The following is an 18,490-nucleotide window of genomic DNA, read 5'->3' as shown; positions in this document are numbered from 1 at the left end:
CACTTCAACACAATCTGAGGCCTTGCCATTCATAACTACACGTTGGCGGCGTTTAGACCAATAATTTTCAATCCACGCTATTACAGCTGTGTTTAAGTTTAAAATTGTTAATTTATAGATAAGTAGTGGGTGTGGCACAGTGTCAAACGCCTTGCGAAAATCCAAAAACATACAGTCTATCTGCCCCCCGTCCTCAACATCAGATGCATGTTCGTAATAAAATTCTACAAGTTGTGTAGTACAAGGCAGACATTTGTGGGTGCTAGAAGTTGGCTTAAAGGCTGGTTCACATGCAGACGTTCCGCCGAATTGAGCGAACAGCGGCATGGCGCAGTATCTGTCTCATATATCGTTGGACACCTGAACAGCGCTATAAGGCAAGGAATAAAGGACGGACTGAGAGAAGAAAGAAAGAGGTGTCGTAGTGGAGGGCTCGGGAATAATTTCGACCACCTGGGGATCTGACATCGCACAGCACACGGGCGCCTTTGCGTTTCGCCTCCATCGAAGCACGGCCGCCGCGGTCTTGTTCGAACCTGGGTACTCCGGCTCAGTAGAAGAGCGCACTAACCACTGACCCACCAGTACCTTGGCCCAGGGTTCTAGAGCACTGTACCACCGGCAAATTAGTCGCAGCTGCACGTTTTCCGCCGCTGAGAAAACCAATGTTGCTGGCAAGATATGCGCTTCGCAACTGGTTTTGATGGTCTCCAAACACCACAAAGCGTAATATATAAGCATTATTTGGTCATTTATTCATGTGTAGAGAAGGGGGTATGTGGCTTTCGGGGGATCAAAGAATGAGTTGAACGCCATGTGGAAATAACTTGCCGAAACAGACATGCAAAAGGGGTATGACTACAGACGACGCAGTCAGTGGTGGTGCTTGGTGTATTAGGGGTGGAATTTTCTTTGGTCTCTGCCATCCAAAGAGATGATATATAGGGTGGTGTGGTTTTCGTTGATGCTCTTTTGCACTGTGTTAAACTTGAAATTAAGGTATGATTTCCGTTGGTCGCTCTCCCGAGTGTTTTAGAAGCCACACTGAAATAATGTCACTTTAATTTTATCAAACTCAAGGCCTTTCTCACGGAGGTGTCTCGAAAGAGGGAGGCTAGGGAGAGATTGAACATGCGTGCGGTATAGTTATTAAATATTAATCGGAATGAATTGTCTGTTTGTACTATGTATTGCACTTGACACACTCGAGCTTGTGAACAACGTTACTGGAATCGCAATGCAAATATTCTCGGATAACATGTTTGAAATCTGAATCGGCACTTTCAGCGAGTGAGTTAAGGTTTGCATATGTTTGCAAACTTGGCATCGGTTCTTTCCGGACGGTTTGCAATCAACCTGCCTCTGTTTATTAAACGTTTAGTGCACAAGGTGGTTTTGTAAATTTTTTGTCCCCTGTATGTTACCTGGGGGACCATTGGAAAAAATTAGGTGAGCCGCTCACTTTGGTCTATGATATTGAAGTGTTTTTTTAACGATTTTGATAATATTCGGGAGGTTGTTTGTGAACGTCAGTACCAGATTAGAGCGATGTGGTGTTGGCAGGGATGTGGTTATGATTAGAAACTTCGGCCCTTTTAATGGCATCGTTGATAATAAAGGACGGGTAGTGCTGTTTTTTAGAACTTCGCACACATGATTGACATTTTTTTAAACCTTCCGATCGAGAGCAAATGCGTTTGAATCAGATAGACTGTGAGTATGGAATTGAAGTTCTTCAATGGCGTGGGTGGCAATTGTTGAAATGAAGATACTCTTGTCAGTCTGCGGGTATTTTTAAAAACGCTAGTGATTAATGCACCCCCTTCAACACGAAACAAAACACCAAGGAAGTTAATTCTATTCGTTGAGTAAGTGTTTGTGAAAGAGATATTTGGATGTATGTTCCTGAATGAGGTGATAAACTGAATTAGTTCTTCCTCTGTTCCTGTCCATATTATGAATATGCCATCAAGAAAATGTTTTTAAAAAGTCGGTTTGGTTGGATATATGGGGAAAGAAAGTCTGATTCAATTTTGTTAATAAATATGTCGTCGTAATTTGGTCTCATTTTTGTGTCCATAGCCGTACCACACGTTTGAAGATAATATGAGTTGCTGAATTCGAAAGTGTTAAGTTTAAGGACCAAATTTTCAAGCGTCTCGATGGCACTTGAACTGGGAGAGTCTAGGATTCTGTGTTCTTTATATGGACCTACCATTGCCTGCAGGGATTCCGCCGTCATGTGGGATGTTGGTGTAAAGTGACACCACGTCCAGGGTAACTAGGAAAGCGAAATGAAAGAAGGTGACGTCGGATAATTCTCTCAGAAAATGGTTAGTATCTCGTATGTAAGATGGATGTTTCGGAGGTATATGTTTGATGAGAGAATCGATTTAATCTGAGATCGGTTCTGTCAGTGTGCCGATACCAGAAAAAATAGGTCACCCCGGATGATTCTCTTTGTGCATTTTCGGAAGCATGTAAAAACTCCCCGCGCATTTTTTGGCTTCAGCGAATTCTTATTCGCGGTGGTAATACACCTTCATCGGTTAGTTTATTAAGAGTTTTTTTATGATCTTCTTGTGTTCAGAGGTGGGGTGTGATGATAGTTCATTATAGGATTTTGAGTCGCTGAGCTGGCGGTTGCCCTCCTGAATATAATCATCTTTGACCGAAATAACTGTACCTCGACCCTTGTCGGCGGGCATAATGACGATGTCGGTTCGTATCATAAGTTGGTCTAAGGCGTTACTTTCTTTTGTTGTGAGATTGGGTGGTCCGGATTTTCGTGTTCCGAAGGCCTGAAGTATGTCCTTTTGTACCATTTTAATATATAGGTCTAGATATTTATCCCTGCCAATTTTGGGCGGCTACTGTTCCAGAGGTTTGCGGCACCAATAATTATTTTGGTTTGGCTTCTCTAAAAATTATTCCCGTAGTCTAAGTGTTCGTAGTCTAAGTGTCTTCTCTCCCAGCCCTTTCTCGTAAAGCTCCAACTGCTATTTCCTGCTGTTTGCCATTTTATACCTTTACTTATTCTGTATGGCCTTTTCGCCCTCCTGCTCCGAGTCTAACCCGCACTTATAAAGGGGAGACACCAATGAAGCAAGTCACTCCCGGAAAACATCGGTCCTCTGATCGAAACGTAGAGTAAAATAAAAATGTTTCCTTAATCGAAGCGTGTACTTCGCTCTATATTAATTTAAGCAGGCAAGGACGTTGTTTTCCCGCAACCATATATATATATATATATATATATATATATATATATATATATATATATATATATATATATATATATATATATATATATATATATATATATATATATAGATTTAAGAGAAGTGGGCACTTCTACAAATACACTTATTTATCAACGTTTCGACCGCGGTGCGGTCTTCTTCAGGACAGTCCTGAAGACCGCACCGCGGTCGAAACGTTGATAAATAAAAGTGTCTTTGTAGAAGTGCCCACTTCTCTTAAATCTTTATTCTGCGGAGCCAACGCAACCAACGTTCGCAACACACACACACACACACACACACACACACACACACACACACACACACACACACACACACACACACACACACACACACACACACACACACACACACACACACACACACATACATACATACATACATACATACATACATACATACATACATACATACATACATACATACATACATACATACATACATACATACATACATACATACATACATACATACATACATACATACATACATACATACATACATACATACATACATACATACATACATACATACATACATACATACATACATACATACATACATACATACATACATACATACATACATACATACATACATACATACATACATACATACATACATACATACATACATACATACATACATACATACATACATACATACATACATACATACATACATACATACATACATACATACATACATACATACATACATACATACATACATACATACATACATACATACATACATACATACATACATACATACATACATACATACATACATACATACATACATACATACATACATACATACATACATACATACATACATACATACATACATACATATATATATATATATATATATATATATATATATATATATATATATATATATATATATATATATAGCAGACAAGGCAAATGAAGTTGACAAACATGTTAAGCCAACAGTCACCGAAAACAAGGTGCATAGGGAATGTTTCTGTTCATTTTTCTAATTTGTAGCTCTTTTAATTTGTAACAACTTTATCGCCTTCGAAGAATGGTCACGAGGACACGATGACACTAGGCTGTTCTTGTATTAGTTATAGTTAGAGGTCAAAAAGAAAGCAGAAACCGCGAAAAGTGCCGCTGCGAACAGGAAGAACTGAGTTTCCAGGAACTAAGAAAAAATTGACATCAACAAGAATTTTGTTAAACAATGCATGACCTGTGTATAATATACAAAGGAAGAAGACACATGCCTTGACCTTGACACGTCACTCCACCCATAACGCGGCGAAGTCCCCTTCTTAAGCAAAAAAAAAAAAGAGAGAGGACGGCAGGACGTCGCTTTCCAAAACAGCAATGCATTGTGAAATTGTGAAGCCTTAGAATTCAATCAACCAAACGATCAGGCAGGCTCACGTAAAAGATTTTCGGCCATAAACCGTATTCATATTATCAGTCGCGTCATTGAGAAATGACCAGACTATAACCAACCCCTATGATAGCCTTCGTAAATTACGAGAAATCATATGAGTCAGTGGAAACTTCGGCGTTCATGCAGGCGTTGCGGAATCACTGTGTACAAAAACCTTAAGTCAAAAATACTGGCAGGTATCTAAAACGATTGCACAGCTACCATACTTCTTTCTAAAGCCAGCAATAAAATTCCAATGAGGAAGGGTGTCAGGCAGGTAGACACGATCTCACCAACGCTATTCACTGCCTGTTTACAAGACGCATTCAGAGGCTTGGGTTGGGATCAGTTGGGGAGATGAGATAATGAAGAATACTTGAGGAATTACGATGAGCTGATGGCAGTGCCTTGCTCAGTCGCTCAGGAGATGAACTCCAAAGCATGATCAATGATTTGCAAAGGCAGAACATAACGGTGCGTCTAAAAGTTAATATGCAGAAAACCAAAGTAATGGTCAGCAGTCGGAGAAGGAACCTGCAGTTTACATTTGTTAGCGAGGTTCTGGAAGCGGTAAAGGAATACGCCTACTTGGGGCGAGTAGTGACGTCTGATCCGGATCATGAGAGCGAAATAACTCGAAGAATGAGAATGAGGTGGAGCGCATTTGGCAAGTTCTCTCAGATCATTAATGGCAGTTTCAGTATTTACAGGGTGTTTCACCTAAGATTAAGCACAATTTTTAAATACAGGTTTTTTTAATTGGATGAGTGCTTTTTCTCTATAGCATTGTCAGCGGTGCCAGTGTAAGAATACAGCTGAAATATGCTTTTTAGGAAGCAGGTAAGCTAAAATTGAGCAGCTAACTTTTTATATATTACTTTTAGTCTCGTTAATTATTGAGGGGCGTGTAACCAACCGCAAGTAATATCTATATCAATTTTTGGAATATCGATAATGCAGTTGCCCTGAGCGGTGTGGCCCAACAAATTTTGGCTATTTCGACGAGCTACGTGCTCTGGAGAGGTTGCTTTGCCTGCAAGCTTCTCGAAAGCGAATGTATTTTGGCGCTATGCAGCCAAAATTTGTCGGAGCACAGCCCCGAGGGTGACCGCGTTTGCGAAATTTTAAAAACTGATATGCATAAAGTAACGTTGGGCTACGCGCCTCTCAATAATTAAGGAGCCTTACAGTAATAGTTAAAAAGTAAACTATTCAATCCTTTTTAACCAGCCTGCCAGTTAGCACCTCTCAGCTGTATTCTCATGTAGTACACCGCTAAGAATGCTATGCCGAAAGAACTGCTCGTCAATCTGAAAACGCCGTTTTTTTTTAGTTGTGTAAAATCTTAGGTGAAACACCAGATATTGAAGCTCGATGAGGTTGCTGTACTTTATGCAGAACTGCGCAGATTACGACATTCAAGTAATGCTCGCTATACGAAAAAAACAAAAAAAGCTTGACTAGACCGTTTATCCCCGCTGTAAGGGCATGACGCGATATGGTTAATGCCCATATGTGCGGAACTGATCTCTCTCTGCATTGCATTCACAGATCGATGGGACCCCCTCATACCTGTCCTGGCGCAGTGGCGCAGTGTTTACGCGATGCACCGCTTCCCTGCGGTGACAGGTGCCCCACCGGTGATTCTTGTGAGAGGCAGGTTGTTTTTGTCAAGCAACCTCTGTCGACCTCTCGTTAATTTAACTGCCACCTGCCACGGTCGCTGACGTGGGACAATTCGTTCCGATTGAGATACTATTGCTCTCGCGTTAAAACACGTCATTTGGTTTTATTTTTCATTTTACGTAACTATGAAGCCTTTCTGCTTACGATGTGAAAAATACTGGTTGTTCTATTGTGCTACTAGACGATACTTAAGATTATGATAAAGTCACAAGTATTATGCTCAGATTAAAATGAAACGAAAATTGGATTTGCGACTTGCACTGTACATTAAGGCTGATGTTTATTTTTTCGGATAGAAACGAAAAATTCGAAAGTGGATACCAACTTTTTACCAAGTTGTTTAATAAAACAACATTCTCTGCGAAAGGAAAAATAACATTTATTTAGTCATTTTTAATTCACATACTACGCTAGGAGAGATCTGATGCTCACAAATAAATACAAAACAGACGCTTTTTTTGGGCTACGTTTTTTATCGAAGCTGTGTAGAAAGAAACCCTCATACAACTCTTTTTAGACGGATTTCCATCCGATGTAAAGCTATTCCCGAAAAAAAATTTGAAGGGAATGAAGCGTGCAAGGGTGTTCACAGACAGGAAATTCTATGCAATGGGCCATGTCCGCGCTCAAGACGGATTCAAGGCAGCAGCTCGAACTTTATCCGAAACTGGTCGTTATCTACGTACCCCTCGCGGATGAGATGTTCGAGGATGATATTTTTTTTCCGGTAAACAACGGCACCATTTGATGTGTTTGGCCTCTGATTGCATGAGTCGTTTGGATCTGGTTTAAATTCCAGCTCACGGTCTGCCGTCTGTCCCGGATGAATTATGCTCATCCTGATCTTGTGCTGGAATGGCCACTGGACATCGTCGTCCATGTCGCCCTTGTGCAGGGTGTACTTCACTTTCAGCATTACATATGTCGAGTATCTCAGGAACCAGACTCCAGGAGACATGCAGTAGCCGCGTAGGTACACCTTATCGCTGTCATACTCAGCCCAGCTATTCTTCATCGCCTCTTCTGTAAGCGACTTCACACCCCTAATCAAAAACTCGCAATGCGTCACTTGTAGTGCACTCTCTCTGCGCTCATGGGTCACGTGTTGCAATGTTTTTTGAACGCTTTCCTTCAATTCTGTCTTGAATGGTTCAATGCTAACTGCAATCTGCGACAAGTCGGCTTGAATTCCGCGAAATTTATTGTTCAGTATTTCTTCCATGCTTCGCAAAGAACTGTTAACAGTCTCTCTGCAGGCGGTAAAGGATTCTCTCAGCTCAGCGTTGGACGACCTTATTTCCTCGTGGTTCTGTCCTTTCAAAGACGTTAGTTCTTGACGTAGGGTCTCCTTTAGTGTGTTTATGCCATGAGCGATTTCGCTTAATCGATCCCCATGGGTGCTGATGTCAACAGCCATTGGCCTCAGATAAGCTGTGATTTCAGCCGCCTGCTTCTCAAAGGCTCCTCTGAAAGAAGCCAACGATGCTGCCTCATCGACTTGAGACACCGGAACTTGGCTTTCGGATGCGAGAGGCGTCGAAGTGTTGCAAGAGGCCGACCGGAGATGCATGCACACGTCTCTGCAAAGAACGGTGGCCGAGCACTTGGGACAACGGACGGAGTGGTGTTCACATTCCAGCAGGAAATGTTGGGTGATCCCAGAAGCAGCTGTCGCATACTGGCAGCCACTGTCTTCGTTCCAGCACTTGACCTGCGAGGGGACCAAGGAAATCACCTGGTAACACATAGCGACGATGTAGCGAGGGACTTAATTTTCACCTTCTCTACGGATATGAAATAAAATAAATAAAATAATGAGGTTCGGTTATATCTGCTCGTTTGTGAACTTTTTAGAAGGAGGGAATTTATTTCTTCTTCCTGGATATTATTTTTAGGTATTAATTGGTGCTGGTGAAACATTTTACCAAACGGTCACGTGTTCCATTTGCTGTGTATACTGAGCGCGTTTCGTGGACCTTGCTCGGCATGATGTATGAAAATTGTAAATAACTATATTAAAGTGGGAAAAAGATTGCAATCGGTTCGCGTAATCGTTCGTCAAACGTCTTTGAAAAGTAAGGCAGTGCAGCAGTGAATCGACACCGTTGTTAAGAAAGGTGCGTAAATTATCACCGAGCAGCCATCCAACAGGTGCAAGATCACACCCTTTTGCTCGGAGAAATATATGGCGTCGTGCCCCTGACAGCTTTGGCCACGCTCAACCAGCGCATTTTAGGACGCATCGAGGCTCTGCAGTCCAGCTTCACAGCGGCTGCTCCAGAGAGCCACGGCTGGTCGGCACACGGACTTTGAATCCAGCAAGGGTTTTTTTCAGTAAAAAAACATCAAAATACCCGGCTTTGTACCTAAAGCGAAGGTAGAAACGGGCAGGCGTCGGCTGCACGCTACTGAAACATAATGCTTTCCGCCGTAAGTTGTGGGGTTGAAACTGCTTTGCCTTGCTTAGTCGAGGCTAACACAGTTTAAAACAGTTGATACTACCCTATGATAGGGAGCGCTACCGAGCAGACGCCGACTACGGGGGGCCTTGCTTTGATGGGGAAGGAGGGAACGACTCCCTGGCTGACACAAGACAGGAATTTATTGCCAGAACAACAATACCGCCAGCTAGCAACAAAATACGCAAAGGAATCGACATCGTCCGGCACACCAGCAAGCCTAAAGTTGGGCGTGTTCGAAACGTTCGCGATGAAAAATAGCGCAAAAGGAACACGAAGGATGGAAAGGACCGACGCAGACAGGCGCTCGTCTGCGTCGTTCCTTCCCGTCCTTGGTGTTCCTTTTGCGCTGTTATTACGATCACCAGCAAGGTTACGAGCGAAGGTTTGCCCACGCTAGAACAAAAGAGAAGCACATAGGACGGACGGCTAGCCCTCACCTGGCTGGCGCAGAGCTGAACCGAAGCAACCCCAGGAGACCAGTTCACGAGCTGATAAGCAAGTGAGTCGTTTCCCGCCCGGGTGCGGCAATCACGCCGTCTGTGGTGCTCTGACGCCAGCGCCCTCCATTGTTAGTTAAAGGGATCACTGATTTTTTTTTGTGTGTGTGCGAATTGGGGGAAAGGTAAATTTATTGCCAAGATATTTTAATTCGAAGTAAAAAAACTTAACAAGGTGGTGGTTCGGGGCTGTAGGTTACTGTTTCCCGCCGCTCCGATTCAAACATGGGACTCTCTGATGACGAAATAGGAGGACAGTGACGCAGAGTGGTGCAAGCGCCGTCGTCGCTTCGTTTATGTTTGCAGAAACTTTACAATGGCTCCGCAAAGAACCGCGGCCTGCACTTCAGCGACCTCAACCTCACAGAGCCTGCGATGCTTTTTATGGATTAGGCGGCGGTTCTGCCACGAGAAAGTACGAGATGTCGGCAGTGTCGCTGTCAATGCCGAGCCACCGTCATCACTGACATGTGGAGATTTGTCCGTGCGGACATATTTAAATTCTGTAACAATAGTCCTCGTAGCGCTGGTTATTCAGCCCAGCGTCTTGGTACGTTGACAAAGCGAACACGCCGAGCGGCTCGTTTGCTAACGTGGAGGTGCGAGGAACAATAGATATGTACAAGTCTTTCTTTTTCGCAGCTGCGAGCCGTTGCACGAACTTCTTCCGAGGAGCACGTGGATAGGCACTTGGAGCTTATCTGCTTTTCCGCCCTTTTAAACAGAGGCGTTTTATAAAACGAAACCACGTGGGTGTGGCAAGCGCATAGCCTCGAAAAGCATCGAGGCTACACCGAAAAACGTACCGAAACTACGCTGGCCGCCAGTTGCGACGCAAATTACAGGTTTTCTTCGACTTCCAACATTCAGGCTGCTTTTTTTTTCTGTCTTCCTCTTTTGGATAAAAATGCACTAGCGGTTTCAAAACAATTTATATACTGCAGTACCGTTCAAACCAGTAAGCTTGAAGCACGTTTGGCGGACTCGGAGATCGGTGACGTATTTTCTACTATTTCGTCATCACGCTTGCACTTGCGAGATTGACCTGAGGCGGAGATACCTATAGTTACTTTAGTTCTTTTCTACCTTACAAGAGGTTTGTTTCCGTAAAAAGTGGTGTTGTTGTGGTTAGTAGCTGGTATTCTATCTATACAAGCTTACTTGAGTTTCTCCTTAGTGTCCCTTTAAGGCAAATAGGTTGAGGGAGGACGCATCACGGAGAAACAAACCAAAGGGGATTGACCGGGGCGAGTTTCCACAGTGCTTATTCACATGCTAACCAAGGAACCATTGAACGCAGCCTGCTGTGCGAGATAACTGAGTATCCGTATTCGCCTACCTGAATGCGGTGGAAATATGTTGTGTCGATGTTGCTATTGAATGTTTAGAAACTATTCGCGTCTTGCTAATATTGTCCGGGAACAAGGAAACGAATCTTGGACATGCCACTACAAAGGCAGTCCGTGTTGAATGGAAGTAGTTGTCCTTGGGTCAAGCTACAATAATTAGTGACTTCCAAGACATCAAAAACGAACTAATAACGAACTAAGAGGACAGCCAATTTAGAGAGCCACTACCAGAATGTTGTTTAGAAGGCAGCGCTAAAAAACGGACGAGGGACGGAGTACGGGACACAAAGACATTCACGAGCGCTGCTACGAACTGTTTGTTCATGCGGTAGTGCAGGGGAGCTATAAGAAGGGAATGGCGATCTTGCGCGTAGAGAAGGGACAAACACCGCGCGTGAGTCAAGCGAACAAGTTAATCAAAAAAATTGGCGGTGGTTCAGCCTGGAGTGACGCGATAGATACAGCTGGACGAGTGGAACTTGCTCAGTTGAACTGGAAAGTCAGTCTTTCGCCGCTCCGTTTCGCTGGGCGTTCCTTCATCTTCGTCCCACTTGACACGGCGCATGCGCACAGCTGTGGCAGTTCGGTCTCGCCGGCGCGCCGCGCCGCCGGCAGCAGCAGCTGCTCCGCACCACGTGGATGGTCACGTGACCAACCACGTGATCGGCCACGGCGCCGCGCCACCGGCAGCTGCTTCGCACCACGTGACCAACCACGTGACAACACGGTGGCGCCACCACGCTGAAGGATCGAAATGCTGGCAGCCACAGACAGGGTGGCGGCGCCGCTACTGCCACAGCGCCGGCACGCTGAAGGCTCGAAATGCTACCGTAATATAGCTATCTCTACAAAACGAATCTAAAAAAGCACAATCAGCTGAATATACGTGTAAAGACGTGCCACTGATGCAACGTTCGTACAGCTTTCCGATATTCAAGAACAAGCCTAACCTTATCACTATCTCTCTTGCCAAGAATCGTGGCCTTCTCTAACCTTGCCCTACACGTGCTCGAAGCAACGTGCCGCAGGAGATTCGCACTAGTCTCATTATTTTCTATGCTTTTGGCATGCTCCCGTAGCCGGTCATTAATACAGCGGCCAGTTTGGCCAGCGTATGAAGCCCCACATGAGAAGGGGATGCAGTACACCACACCTATTGGACATTTAGCGCATGCGGTCCCATGTTTTTTTGTTGCATCCCCTGCCGGCACAACCAATGCTGCGAGGGCATAGCTTATTAGACAGCTTGTTGGGTGCTGAGAACACCAAGAGCACATGGTGCCTTCAAAGCCGGTTGTGGTCTTTTATGTACACCAACTCTCCCACGTCCTGAGAAAACTGGCTGCCAGCCACCATGTGCCCTTGGTGCTCACAGCACCCAACAAGCTGTCTAAGCTATGCACACGCATCACTGGTTGTGCCGGCAGGGGCTGCAACAACAACAAAAAAAAGGGGATCGCCTACATGTGGGGCTTGATACGTTGGCCAAACTGGCTGCTGTATTAATGACCGTCCACGGGAGCATGCCAAAAACAGAATATAATGACACTAATGCGAATCTCGCGCGGCACCTTGTTTCGTGCACGTGTAGGGTCAAGATTGGAAAAGACCACGATTCTTCGCAAGAGCGGTAATGATAAGGCTAGGCTCGTTTTAGAGGATTATCATATCAAAAAGCTGTCCGAAAGTTGTGGCAGTGACACGTCTGTGCACGTATATTCAGCTGAATGTGCTTCTTTAGATTTGTTGTTTGATTAACTGCTTCGCTTGACTGATGGGCGGTCTTTGAGCCTTCTCTATGGGCATGCTGGGCATTCCCTTCTGAGCGTATATCCCTTGTACTACACGATGAATAAACTGTTGGCGTCCGTTTTTTTTTTTTTTGCGTTGCCTTCTGAACAACATGCATCACCAACTAGCCCGGAAGCTTGCTCTCCTGCACTACCAGAATCTGGCTACTTTGAAAATAGACAAGGAACATGTGTAATGCAAAGCAGGAAAGACGACTCAGCTGGTCCGGGAGATGGACGCGCGATTTGATGACGCCGAGAATCGCTCGCGGAGATGCAATTTGATTGTTTACGCCGATCCTACACCATCCGAGACATTTGCCGAACCCGAAGAGATCATCATTCGCCACTGGTCCGATCAACCGGGTGTGACCTTAGATAGTAAAGATATCTAACGTGCACACCGTCTTGTACGACACAACACGGAACGCCAGCGTCCCATAATGGTAAAGTTTGCATCCTTTAAATGATCCTCTCAAATGGCCCCAAAGTAAAAGATACAGATTTAAGCATTGATGAGGATTTCTCCCGACGAATTCATAATACAAGAAAGCAACTTGTCGCGTTTGCCAAATAAAAGACAACTAAATTTTCTTTGCGGTATCAAACCCTCCATAAAGGCGCAAAACGCTATTTTTTATGAGACGGAGTAAACACTTAAAGAAATCTAGCTACCACAACCACGTAAGTCAGTTCTACACCGTCTTCAAACATGTCATCATTATATTCTTTTGTTTTCTGCAATCTTTGCTAACATACTGTTTCATTCCGAAAGGAGAGCTCGCGTCAAACCTGGTGTTATCTGATAGCAACTTGCTGATATTAACTGAAACGTGGCTAACAGATGACATTAGTGCGGCGAGGTGTTTGCTGATTTACCCAGTTTTTCTTCCTCTCGTTCAGATCGTAAAAACGCACGTAGTGGAGGTGTTCGAATTGTGACAAACAAGCACTTATCATGCATTGTTCTCAACATTTTATCCGACCTTGAATTAATTTGGCTCATCTGTCGAGCCGCACCACATGCTGCTGAATGTGTGCTGCTGCTGAAGTAGTAAGAGCTAACGCACCTAAAAAAAAAGGCCCTAGCAGCTCCTTATTCTGCATTCTCGCTTACCTCTCTTTTCAGCAGATCGTCAGCGGAGACGTCCATAAGGATGACGTCATCCTCCTCGTAGGCGTTGCAGTCGAGCGGGCACTCCAGCGAGCCGTCCTTGGTGCAGTGTCCGTAGCAGCACTCGCAGAGAGCGTGCATGCATGGGAGGTATGCGTTGCGCTTGCGAACCAGTCCGCAGGCGCTGCATACTCGATTCGCTGGAATAGGCTTGAGGAAAGTCAGGGGCCTCCAGTCGAGCTCCGGGGCGAATCCGACCAGCGTGCACTGCGAGCTTGAGGGAGGCATCGTTCACTGCGTCCGTCCGCAGCGCCGGTCGTATCAGGGACTGTTTCTTCCGCCCCTTGACAGCGCGGTCTTATCTTCTTCATGGCGGTCGTCAAGGCGACAATCGCGACTGCGTCAGCGGAGTCTTTTCGCAAGTGCGGCGCTGAACCGAGATGCCGCCCGTGGAAATATAGTGCCATTTTCGCTTGTGATGAAACACCGCTAGCCCTTTATTGACGACTGTTGCTCACAGGCAACACACCAGAAAATATTTTTTTTCTGGTTCAGTTTTGGTTTTGGACGCTTTTGTTTTACACCAAACTCCGCCTATCTTACTACCACATGGGCATGTTGCGCCATCTGACGTATAATAAAGAAATTGAAGAAGAGGAAAAATTATCTCCTAGAATCAAAACGTCTACCATCATGAGCTTTCGTCCTGCCCATCCCATTATCAGCTTCTGTATTTCGGTTTTTACAACCACTTATAGTAATCCCTACCCCTTCTTTGCCTAACTTTTAGTTTGTATGACCCCCCTAACCTCCTGCAACCACCTCGGCTACGGAAACTGTGCGATCCAAATTTTGGTAGGTCATCCCATGCTTGCCACATGCAACTGGTCATTTAAATAGTCACCGCCTGGTTATGGCCAATCCCCCTTGTGGGTATGTACCATTGTGTGAGGTCAACAACAACTCTGCACAGCAGTCGCCTACACGACTTCAGACTCTGACCGTCAATTCTCTGGTAAGCGCTCGTTTTTTTCTCCGTGGCTTTTCGCACTTGCTTGGAAGAATGCCTCAGTTTGCTCTTTTTCGAATTACGTCGATGGCTCTGCTAATTTGCGCCCGTAAGGGCGCGTCTCGTGTTTGTTGCCCATAGGCAACACCCGGCACTATGCTGTGTTGTTCGTCCCGTTGAGTTTACAGTGTGCCTTTTTTGTGTTTGTCTGCTAAACTGCCTAGGCGGATAACGTACGTGCTGCACGGCCTCATGCAGGACACACGGATGGATCCCAACATATTTTATGGAAAAATTGCCGCAAAGGCGTTCCCAGAACACAGTGATGACTCTGATCTGGAGTCGTCAAGCGACGAAGAACCAGAGAATGCTCCTTCAGCCCGGGCATGTAAGCATTCATTTTGCTGCCACAGCCGGAATTACGCAAACATTCAATTCGAGGCACAAATGAAGTAGCGTCCGTTGCCGAAGGAAGAGGTGCGATGTAGAGTAGGGGGGGGGGGGTGGGGGGGACTCGACCACAAGGGCGCATTTGGCTCGGTGCTCCCGCGTGTAGCCGCCGACTCCTGTCAAGACGGACAATACCATGCGTTCCCCATTTCCCTGCCTATATATATGAGACGCCTGGTAGCGCGTGGCGCTCCGTTTATTTAGCGCAGTAGGAGTTTCTTTGTGCGTTTGCAACACCATCTTTACTTACGCATCTATCAAAACCGTAATTCTTCAGTTTGTGTTATTAGGACTGCCTTATTCACACGGGTACTTCATGCAATAATTTTTTATTACGTTTGCCTTTTGTTTTTCAGCGTGTTTATATCGCATCTGCTTTCTGTTTAATTTGCACAGCTCTTTCAGCTGACTGTCAAGATGAAGCCATCTCTAGAACTCCAAGCACAGACAATATTGAAGAAATTCCCAAGCCTTCGAAAAATGGTCCTGCATGGAGAGTTGTCCAAGGCTCCGCTGGTAATACCATGCCAAAGTGGAAGGACGTACCGCCCTGTCCATCCCCGGCTGAGTCTCCAATCAGTTATTTTAGAGAATTTTTTTACATAGATTTTTTGTCTCTAATCTGTGAGCAGTCTTCCCTGTATAGAGCTCAGAGGAATCCCAACAAAGTTACTAAAATGACTGTCAACGATTTGGAGCAGTTTATCGGTACAGTGCTCACTATGTCAATTATGAAGCTGCCTCAAACGCGCATGTACTGGTCGGAAAGGTTCCGCATCAGTCAAGTTGCAGACAACATGACGAGAGACAGATGGGAAGAAATCAAACAGTCACTGCACTTCAATGACAACCAGGAGGCACCGGACCTCAATAACGCCGAACGCGACAGGTTGTACAAAGTGCGGCCTCTACTGGACCACGTGGTCTCCAAATGCCGTGAAATACCAAAATCTCGAGAACTATGCGTTGATCAGCAGCCGGTGCCTTTCAAAGGCCGCAGCTCATTGAAGCAGTACTTGCCAAACAAGCCGAAGAAATGGGGCTATAAACTATTCCTTCGCTGCGATGAGTGCGGCATAATGTACAACTTTGAAATCTACACAGGCAAAATTTTTTGCAGCCGGGTTTTCAGACATCGGTGCCAGCGGCAACGTCGTTCTCAGAATGGCGAGAGTCGTGCCTCGCGGTCTAGACTACATCCTGTATTTTGACAACTGGTTTTGCAGTGTGGACTTACAGGTGGTCCTCAAAAAGGCTGGTATCACTTCCGTAGGCACAGTACGCGAAGCTCGCCTGAAAGGATGCAAACTTCCATCCGACAAAGAGCTAGAAAAGAAAGGGCGTGGCTCTTACGTGGAGATGGAGACGACATTTAAAGGGGTGAGTCTGAGGGCTGTGAAGTGGTTTGACAGTCGTCCCGTCACGCTGCTGTCCACATTTGCATCGGCATCACCAGAAAATACTGTGAAGCGCTTTGACAAGAAGACCCGAACGTCGGTGAGCATAACTCGTCCTTCTATTGTAGGTGTCTACAATGAGTGCATGGGCGGTGTGGATCTAATGGACATGCTTGTGGCGCTGTACCGCATCAACTTGAGATCCAAAAAGTGGTACAGGCGGCTATTGTTCCATTTATTGGATGTCGTAATCGTCAACTGCTGGCTCCTGTAGCGCCGAGGTGCAACCGCGGCTAAGGTGCCACGCAACCAGCAAATGACCTTACTGCTTTTCAAAGCAGAGACAGCGTGCGTTTTGAAACAGCAGGGAAAGGTTTCAACACCTTCCAGAAGGGCGACCGTTGGCCCCTTCAAAAATTGAAAATGAACTACAAGCGAAGAAGCGCCGTGGGCCAGCCGCTCTTGTACCGTGCAAGGAGATTAGGCTGGACACTATTGATCACCTCCCGATGTTTTCTCCCAAAAAGGTCGATGCAAATACCCCAACTGCACAGGCATTACACGTGTAATGTGCAGAAAGTGTAACGTACACCTTTGTTTCACTCCAGAAAAAGAGTGCATATACAGGTTCCACACTATTCCGTAAGAATTATGCAATGACGCCTACTTAAGGACTCATGCCTACTGTTGCCCACAGGCAACAAAGCTATATTTCAGCTGATATGTATAGCAATTTTTTGTGTTTAGAAAGTACGCATTGTCATGCTCTAATAAGTGCAGATATGAGAGAAATAAATGATTTTTTCAAGTATTTTATTGTCTCGTCAATAAAGGGCTAGGATGGCGTCATAAACTGAGCGGGTTCAGGTGCAGGCAGTTTGAATTCTAGCATGCGCTGCGGCCCGCCGCGCCTTCATGGCGCACTATTTATGTTCATTATGGTCTCCTATTTTTATCTATTTAATTTCGGCACAGAAAAATGAAAAAAAAAAATACATTCTGGCGCTCTTCACCGGCCGTCAACTCAGCTCCGCTCTGGCCTCCGCCCAGCAGTGTGAATCCAGGAAAGAAAACAGCAGATCCTTTGTGAAATGAACATTTCTTTTGCATCATAAAAACGCAAGAACAAACTGATATGGTAACCGCCGCATCACTAAATTCGTCCGTATTGTTACAGAAATACGGCTCACTAAAGCGGTTGCCTCTCGCACCGACGGTGTGTAACAATATTCTTACAACGTGCTCCCACCGGGCACCGTCAGAAGAAAAATGTAAACCACGAGCAAGTGCCATTCTGATAAATCTCGCGCAAAAACTGGGCGAGCAGGCGAAATTACGTACGAGGACAACATGCTCTTAAGAACTTTATTCCTATGCGGAACACTGATGCACCACATACAAGATGACGTCTCCCAATGATCTTCAAGCATCCCTCCGTTTCCTGACGTCATTGTCTGCCCCTTAAAAGCTATACGTCCCGTTACACGGCCAACTGTGCGTTTTCATTGACACACGTTTGGCACCGTGATATCCAGAAGACAATTTTTGGCGCACCAGGCTTAGGCAGTCCTTTTCAAGGCTTCTTCAAGGCTTATGTTAACATTTTTTTCCCCGGTCGTGTTTTCTGAAAAGCGGAGACCCTTGTGGTCACTGCGCGGGTGCAATGCGCGTTTTCAGTGGAACAGACGACGGAATTTTCGACGCTCAAGTTTATGGTTTTTTAGCTTTTCATCCGTTTCCTTCTTTTTCCCGGAAGTCTCAAAAATTACGCGCCCGTGCTAATAACGCCAGAACGAAGTTTTCAAAACGTTTGCCCATTTTTTTTTCATGCCGACCACATGTTTTACCCGACTGTAAACAAATATCACTCGAAAGAAGTCGTGTATTCTTGGTGGCTGTGAAGTTCGCTGACCTTTCCACGAACTGGACGGTCTCGTGTTAGCGAGGAAGACCGCACAAGTGGGGTCGGAAGTGGTTGTATGGTGATCAGCGCGTCGCCAACAAAGGGACCCGTCCCGTCACTGCCTCCCCTTCATGCAGCGGACGCCCTTCTTTTCTCC

General features: G+C 45.3%; 2 protein-coding genes across 2 annotated transcripts in view; both read right to left on the bottom strand.

The window, feature by feature from the left end:
• LOC144104382 (TNF receptor-associated factor 6-like) overlaps nucleotides 1–18,490 on the bottom strand; it is a 375,592-nt gene that overhangs the window by 56,841 nt on the left and 300,261 nt on the right. The window lies entirely within an intron of this gene.
• Nucleotides 6,728–13,958, bottom strand: LOC144104393 (uncharacterized). Its single transcript, XM_077637370.1, has 2 exons — nucleotides 13,578–13,958; nucleotides 6,728–8,073 (listed from the first exon to the last, which is right to left on the bottom strand). Exons 1-2 carry the CDS (start codon nucleotides 13,860–13,862, stop codon nucleotides 7,000–7,002), a joined length of 1,359 nt encoding a protein of 452 aa, XP_077493496.1. The 5' UTR covers nucleotides 13,863–13,958; the 3' UTR covers nucleotides 6,728–6,999.

Source organism: Amblyomma americanum, chromosome 9 (genome assembly GCF_052857255.1).
Source record: "Amblyomma americanum isolate KBUSLIRL-KWMA chromosome 9, ASM5285725v1, whole genome shotgun sequence".
Taxonomy (NCBI): domain Eukaryota; kingdom Metazoa; phylum Arthropoda; class Arachnida; order Ixodida; family Ixodidae; genus Amblyomma; species Amblyomma americanum.
The sequence above is the reverse complement of the archived record's forward strand: the minus strand, read 5'-3'. Positions and strand labels throughout refer to the sequence as shown.